Source organism: Acanthisitta chloris, unplaced genomic scaffold (assembly GCF_000695815.1).
Source record: "Acanthisitta chloris isolate BGI_N310 unplaced genomic scaffold, ASM69581v1 scaffold23841, whole genome shotgun sequence".
NCBI lineage: Eukaryota > Metazoa > Chordata > Aves > Passeriformes > Acanthisittidae > Acanthisitta > Acanthisitta chloris.
Genome location: NW_008655743.1, coordinates 1 through 7,509, shown reverse-complemented (window position 1 = coordinate 7,509; position 7,509 = coordinate 1). Strand labels below are relative to the sequence as shown.

The 7,509-nt window shown below is 41.3% G+C and overlaps 1 protein-coding gene across 1 annotated transcript; it reads right to left on the bottom strand.

Annotated features, from left to right (window-relative positions):
- Nucleotides 1–1,288: 1,288 nt before the first annotated feature.
- DTX3L (deltex 3 like, E3 ubiquitin ligase) lies at nt 1,289–7,349 on the bottom strand (the record flags this gene model as incomplete). Its single annotated transcript, XM_009084056.1, has 4 exons — nt 1,289–1,358; nt 2,660–2,877; nt 3,919–5,454; nt 7,129–7,349. Coding segments are annotated over 4 exons (2,045 nt in total), but the record flags the coding sequence as incomplete, so codon positions are not given.
- Between the last annotated feature and the right edge of the window lie 160 nt (nt 7,350–7,509).

The following is a 7,509-nucleotide window of genomic DNA, read 5'->3' as shown; positions in this document are numbered from 1 at the left end:
GTATTTTACTGCACAGAAAAGGGGGGAACATGGAATAGTGGGAAATGTTAAAACAAATACTGTAACACAAAACCACAGTCAGAAGCACATGCCAACCCACAGGGAAACCAAACAGTGCCCAATAATATGAAATCTGAAGGTCAAGGTGGTAAAGCAGAACTGCCTAGTCACAATGTGGGAATCTTTACAAAAAAAGTGGAGTGGCATGGAGTCCAAATAGCCCCAAATCTTGGTGTTGCAGGGGATCTCCTAAACGTTAAAAAATACACAGCCATGTGTATCTCAAACAGGAGTAAAAACCTGTACAAATGAATGCAGGAATGAACAGATGGTATTTTTATATTTTATTTATTAGTTGTATTCAGCTAGCTTACAAACATGGTTCAGGTCACTAAAAATGATGTCTCTGTTTTCCACCCACCACCACACAGGTAATTAACAGGCTATTAGTACCACAAAGGTAATTAGCAGGTTATTAAGACTGTGCAGATTAGCAACAAAGTAGCTTTATGATACAATTTAAACCTCTATTGGAAGCAATGGGAAGAATACAGTTTTACAGTTGCAAAGCTGATTTGAAAGTTGTATTTAAGCTTAAACATGACAGAGAGCACAGAACTAGGATCCTGTGTCAGAGATGGACACTGTTACTTTCCATTTGACCCAGCATTGCTCTGAGCATTCAACACTTCTGCAGAGCTAAAAATACAGCAGCAACCACATGCTCCCACACATGATCCATGCTAATTTCTTGTGCAAAACCCAAATAACTAATGCCATTTCTACCACAAAAAAGGAAAGAAGCCTGATCACAGCTAACACTGTAGCAGCTGCATATAATCTTTCTGTTAGGTGGGTTACATGATGCTAACCATTATGACAGGCATAGCAACGTAAAGCTAACAGAAATGTTTCATCAAATCAAAGCCAGTTGTGGATCTAATGGTTTTGGTAGTCAGACTGAAGACTTCTGGGGAAAAGTGCAGATCAGATTCACTGGTAAAGCAAGATCCACAATCTGACATTCAACAAGTGCAACAAGGACTGATGCTGCACTCACAAGAATGAAATTCTCTAAAGGCTACACATACAGGGAAGTAAATGATTTGAGATAAGAACATACTTCGTTTGATGAATAAAGATTACTTCTCTTAGCCTATTGTGAAATATAAGTGATTTAAGTACAGCAGTTGAACAAAGTAATTTCACTCTTCTGAGTGCTTGAATAGTAGATTAACTGCTATATGTTCAGTTATTACACTTCAGAGTTGATGAGTGACAAATTTCTTTATTCAATTCCTTTTGCTTTCAATTCCGACCGAACTCGCTCCAGATAATCAGGATCAGGGTAGCCAAATCTGGGAGAAGAAGAAAAGAATTATTTGGGCTACTTCTGTAATGAAGCATTTGACAGTTCTACAAAAACTTCTCATCAAAATATTTTTATAACTCTCTACAAATTTTATGCACTTCTCACCCTACAGAGAAAACAGACCCTTTGTTGCACGTCAGAGAAGTGGTGCAGACAGGGTAAAGCTACAAACTTAAGGAGCTGCTGAATTTCATTGTCCAAACTGACACTAAGAACTTTAATTTAAAATCTGCCTGCTGCCTCACATGAAAAGTATAGGGTGTTAGGGTATGCATCTTTCTAAAAAGACAAATCAGACCTGGAGTGTATCCAAGTCCACATTCACATCATGAACATAATGGCACCTCTGGATATTAAGTGGTGTGTCACCAGGAGTGAGTATGAAGCAAGTCATAACAAGGGAGAGAATTTGGGCAGAATGAGGGATAAAGTAAAACAGATGCTTTTTGCTCTTTTATGATCCTAGCCCAGTAAAGAAGATCTAGACAAATCTTTAGAGCTTGCAGGACAACACCTGCCCCTTAGAGGCTGCGACAAGCTCAGAAGAACTGGTTCAAGCCTTCCTCTTGTCCCTGCTGCTGGCAGCTCCCCCTCAGTACTGGTCATTGCTCCATTTGCATGTCCTTGCCTTTACCTAGAAGTGCAGCAAGTCCCCAAGAAATGCTGTACAGAGTTGTCTTCTACTCAGAAAAACCTGTTGAATAACCAAAATGGGGTGACCCTTTCTATGGATGGGGCCAGCATGGTGTCCAGTGCTCTGAGCAGAGACACACTGAATGCTAATCAACTCATGGCTCCTAGCATCTAAAAGGACATGACCATATCTATACTACAATCTCTTCCTTCTTGCTGTTAGCTCTGTTAAGGACAATTTCAAATCACATTTCACAAAGTCTGAGTGCCATCTGTACTGGGATCATAATGGATCAGCACCTCCTGGTGCAAAACAGCAGGTAACAGGAGAGGCTGAGATGAGGAGTCCAGCCTTAGGTGCTATCAAGACCTTGCTGCCCTTTCCTGTACTACAAGTAGTTTCTAATCGGAGCAGGTATTAACTGAGTAAATGCCTTACACAACTCACTGGTGAATGAGGGGCAACAGAAGACTAAGCTCATCCTTGTTCCAGCTGTCCAAATAGGTGAAGGTGATTCATATTTGAATCCATGAGCATTCCACAATCACTTTGTTGGTGACAAAATCTGAAAGCTCTAATGTGTAAAATATTCAGGGCAGCCTTTCTGACATATCTTAGTAGTAAGAATATTACATAAAGAGAAGATTACTTACTTGGTAGGTCCCCCTGAGACACTAGTTTTGTGGTGAATATCATTCCATGTGATAACACCTTCTGCACCAGTAGTTCGTGACTGCCCCACTGTGAAAATCAATTTTTGTTTAAAGGCTCTCTTGAGGAGCTCCAGAATTTCTTGCCCTTCCTTACTGTTAGGTAAATATGCTGTTCGGTGAATTTGATCATAATATTGCCCTGGGTTTGGATGGTTGCTCTGTTTTGTAGAAAAACAACACAAAACCACATTGTATATCATAAATGCATTGAAAGTATAAAAATTACACATCCCAGCTTTCACAGCACTTTTTATCTTGTCTTTGATTCAGGAGGACATAGCATGACTGATGACTGATGTTGAGTTTTTTCTAAGTAGATACTTTAAGTTTCATTCACATTTTCTCATGCATCCATTGTTATTTTTCAATTTGTTTCCCCCTCTCTTTTCTCCCAAATGTATGTCACCCCACCCCTAGCTTTTTCATTTACTCCATTCTCAGAGTCATGAATCCAAGCACATAACATAAGCTGATTTCTCCCCTGGAAAGCTATTCGTGTTTGTCCATCGGTGTCCACAGCAAAGAGAAAGCCCCAGAGAATGCTCATGACACTCACAAAATTTTGTTTATGTGATATCACTCCAAAGATTCCAGTTCAGACATTCCCAATGGACAAATTAAAGACATGTAGCTGGTCCATGTCAGATGAAAAGATTACTTACCAGTACCTTTGGTACTCGGAGCTCTGGTTGCAGTGCACCCACTCAATTCATTATGGGGAGGGGAATCAACAAGAAACAGAAAAAACTGGATTTTTTACTAGGACAGCAAGATGATTCATAGAATCATATCATAGAATTTAGGGGTTGGAATGGACCATACAGATCATCCAGTCCCAACCCCCTGTCCTGGGCAGAGACACCTTCTCCCTAGATCTGGTTGCTCAAGGCTCACCCAGCCTGGGTTTGAACACTGCCAGGGTTGGGGCAGCCACCACGTCCCTGGGCAACCTGTGCCAGTGTCTCCAGAGCCAATGACAGAGAGAAACCATGGCGTATATAAAATGGAAGGCTACCATTTGACTGTTTAATTCCTACTATATTACCTCATCACACCCGAAAGTACTGTGGATTTGTATGGAACAAAGAAATATCTTTCCTGGACATGCATTAAAATAATGGGGAAATAGTTAATTCTATATTCAATAGTGGTTTACTTGTGGGGAAAAATATATTTCAAGGATCTTTAAATATACTTACAGTTTGAATACCACCTTTCATTTTGTATTCAATTTGAATAGTGTTATACTGGGAATAACCAGGGAGAGAGAAAGGCATCACTGTGGTTGACATGGTTCCCTCTGGTTGATCTCCTTTCAAGACTCCATAGACAGTATTACAAACAGGACAGGCTGGCTTGTAAGCCATGGCTTGGGAGATGCAACTCTTGCAAAATGCATGTTTGCACTTCCTCAGTGTTTCTTTATTATTGATTCTCTCCATGCAAATAGGACACTCGTCTTTTTCTTCTGTCTGTGCCTTAGCCTGTCCTTCAGAAGAAAGACTATTCTTTTGCCTGCCATCGAATTTCTTCTTAGATGCTCCTGTAGCTCCTTGAGAGCTGAGATCAGAGGACAATGGTGTCTTATTTCCAGTTTGTGCTGACTCTTCAGTGTTAAGATGGTCCATAGCGTGCTTTTCACTAGCATAAAGATGGCCTGGGAAACCATTTAAGATTAATTTATCTTCATTTTTCTGGAGATTTGCATGAAGATCTTTGAGTTGTTTTCCACTAAATGGCACATTGAAGGTTTTCTTCTGATCTTCTGAAAGCTTCGAGCTGATGAGTGTTTCTCTTAGCTTTGCAGAGGCCCTCTGAAATGCATTGATGAAACTTTCTGTAGCATGTGACGACATATCAGAAGTTTTTGACTTAGGCCTAAACAGTATGAGCATCTTCTGGCCATAGGAATTCTCTTTTGTTTCTATGACTGTATCAAATTTGTCTTTAATGATTTCCATTTCTTTGCTTAATACTGTTTCCAGCAATTTAAACACAGAAGCATCAACTTCAATTCCACTCCTGTATTTGTACAGTTCAGATGATATTTTCATATTCTTTACAACTTGTCTGTTCTCACTTTCCTCTGCTAGAAATTTTTTGGCAGCTAAAACCTCTCTTGCTGGACCAAGGAGTAGCAACTGATTCCCTTCCTCTTTAGCAAGAAGACTACTAAACATTACATTTAGTTTCATTATTGTCTCCCCTAATGTGTACCTGTCTGTTGTGGGAATTTTTTCCTGTTTCAGATCTTCTACACTTTTCTGAAAAGTATTGATAAATAAATCTCTAGCTGCTTGTAATGATGCAGGATTTTTATCAGAAGATAAGTGTATTGATGTGGTTTTATCCTGAAGAGCTTTACTTCTTATGCACACTCCAAATTTTTCATGCAGTAGTTTGATTTGTTCTTTGTGGGTATGACAAAAATACTCATACAGAGCTGTCAAAACTATAAGCTCATTAATTTCTTCAGTATTCAGACCATTTTCTTCTTTCAAACCATTCTTACTTTCATATTGTGAAAAGTCATGGTTTGTGTCATTGCCTGCAAGGATATCCTTAAAGTAGTGATAAGCTTTTTCAATATCTGTAAAATCTCCGGTCAGTTTCTCAAAGCCCTCAATTCCAGGATTTCCTTCTCTCTTTAAGTTTGGACACATACTGGTAACTTTCTCCCTTTGCTCTTCAGTGAACATACTGGTATTCAAAGTAGCAGACACTGTAAGAAATATCTAAAGAAAAGACAAGAATATACCAACATCAGTTTTTCTAAGTTTCTCTGCTTGCTGTTTCTATGTTTTGATCAAGGAGAAGTCCTGCTTAGCTTGAGACTGTGACCAGCACTCTCTGCTCCTGACCTCTGGGAACAAGTATTTCACAAGGCAAACAGCTGTTTTCTGTCCCTTTCCCCTCATTATCAGGCCCTAAAAGTCCTGTGCACCAACTAGACAAATCAAACAGATTTCTTCTTCCCCTCCCTATCATCCTCAAGGTTTCTGGGCACCAGGCCAACCAGTTCCCTCTGTACTGGCCTTGAAGGTCCCAGGCACCCTGACAACCAGGTGGTGTTGACCCCATGACAAAACAGGGAGACATAACAGCACACAGAGCACTGTCTACAAAATTAACTAGTTACAAGCCCTAAGTGGGAACTCAGACCACATCTGCTGCTGGACACTGAGACCCACAATCCTCTGGTGGCCAGGGACACATCCACCAGCCTCTGCTTCCTTTGAGGACTGACTGGGTGACTCATACATTTTATGGGCTTTCGAGTCTAGGTTATGATTGTTCTATTCATATAGCAAGCAAGTATTAAGATTTGGCAGGATTTGCAGAGGGTCCAGATGATTAGAAACCATAATCTAAGCTGTGCTATAAAATGCAGTGCTACACTAATTCTGCTTGTTGAAATCCTGTACTATTCCAATTTTTAATTCTATGCTATGCTAATCATAAAATCCTCTAAAAAAAACCCACAAAACTTTAATTGTAAACACAGTTTAGTGACATCATCATTCTTTCAAGGATCTCCAAAGGATTCTGTCTGTCCCCTTAGTGTCAGGGGCCATAGACACAACATGTTTTAACAGCACATACATGGTATATTTCATTGTTCTTTATATATATTAGACTGTCTAGTTTTCACTTATTATCTTTGTTTAAAAACTTCCCCGAAGTCATGTTGTGGTAACTCAGAGTTCAGGCAGAAAACAGTATCATGAACAATAATAATAAACATGTTCCCATTCCTACTTTGCAAAGACAGAAGGATTGGGTATATTGTAGCATACTGCTACAGATGCCAAGTAACCACTATGTTAGCACGTGCAACACCTCAAAAGCTACATCTATGCTACAGTGCAAACCAGGGTAAACCATCTGAGCCAGATCAGTGTCTCAGTAGAGCCACATCCACATCATGTAGCCTGGCCCTATCCCATGTCCCTAACACACAGCTGATCTTTTCTGCACAGCTTCCAGTTCAAAGTGCCCGAAATCATGTTTGCTGTGCTACACCACATCAGAGCAGGCTTTTTTAATGCTGAGGTAGGAATTAGGGCTGCTTGAAGGTGTAAATCATGCTGAAATAGGGTTAGAGGTCTGCATAGCTGGAAGGGATCCAAATCTCATACAATTCTTCTACCTTTTGGGAGCAGCATATTATCCCCTGAAACCTTCCGGGGTGCTGCTTTGGCATCTGCTAAAGCCATGCTGGAGAACATCCTGCCTGCTAATGTGTGGAATGACCTCTGGACCAGCACTCAGAATCACTCCAGGTCCCCATTTTATTGACTAAGATCATGAAACTGACGTTTGCTCGGTGTGATATATTGAAGTACAACATAATGAAACTATAAGCATGGCAGGTTGGGACACTGCCTGTTATTTTCTTCCCGACATACCTTGTTGGTAAGTAGTTCCCTTGCCGAGTCCCCACAGCCTCTGGCTGCTCGCGGCTCCTGGGGAGGCAGGGAAGGGCTGGCAGGGACGAAGTGGCTGGTGGAGGCCTGATCTGTCACCTGCCTGTTGCTCGGGTCCCCTTCTCCCGGCTGGATAACTATCTTCAGGCATTTACTACCGATTTCCAACGTGTGATTCGTGCGGGATTCCACGCTCTTCTTATCTGCAGTAATTCGGGGACAGGCAGACAAGGCTGGTAAAGATACCTGAACACGGGATGGCTACCAGCTGCCCCGAGCCCACCTGCCCGCGCCCTACCCAGGTGTGCAGGGTTTTGCCAGGTTTGCCAGGTGTGCGGGCGACCACCCCGCGGGGCTCAGCCG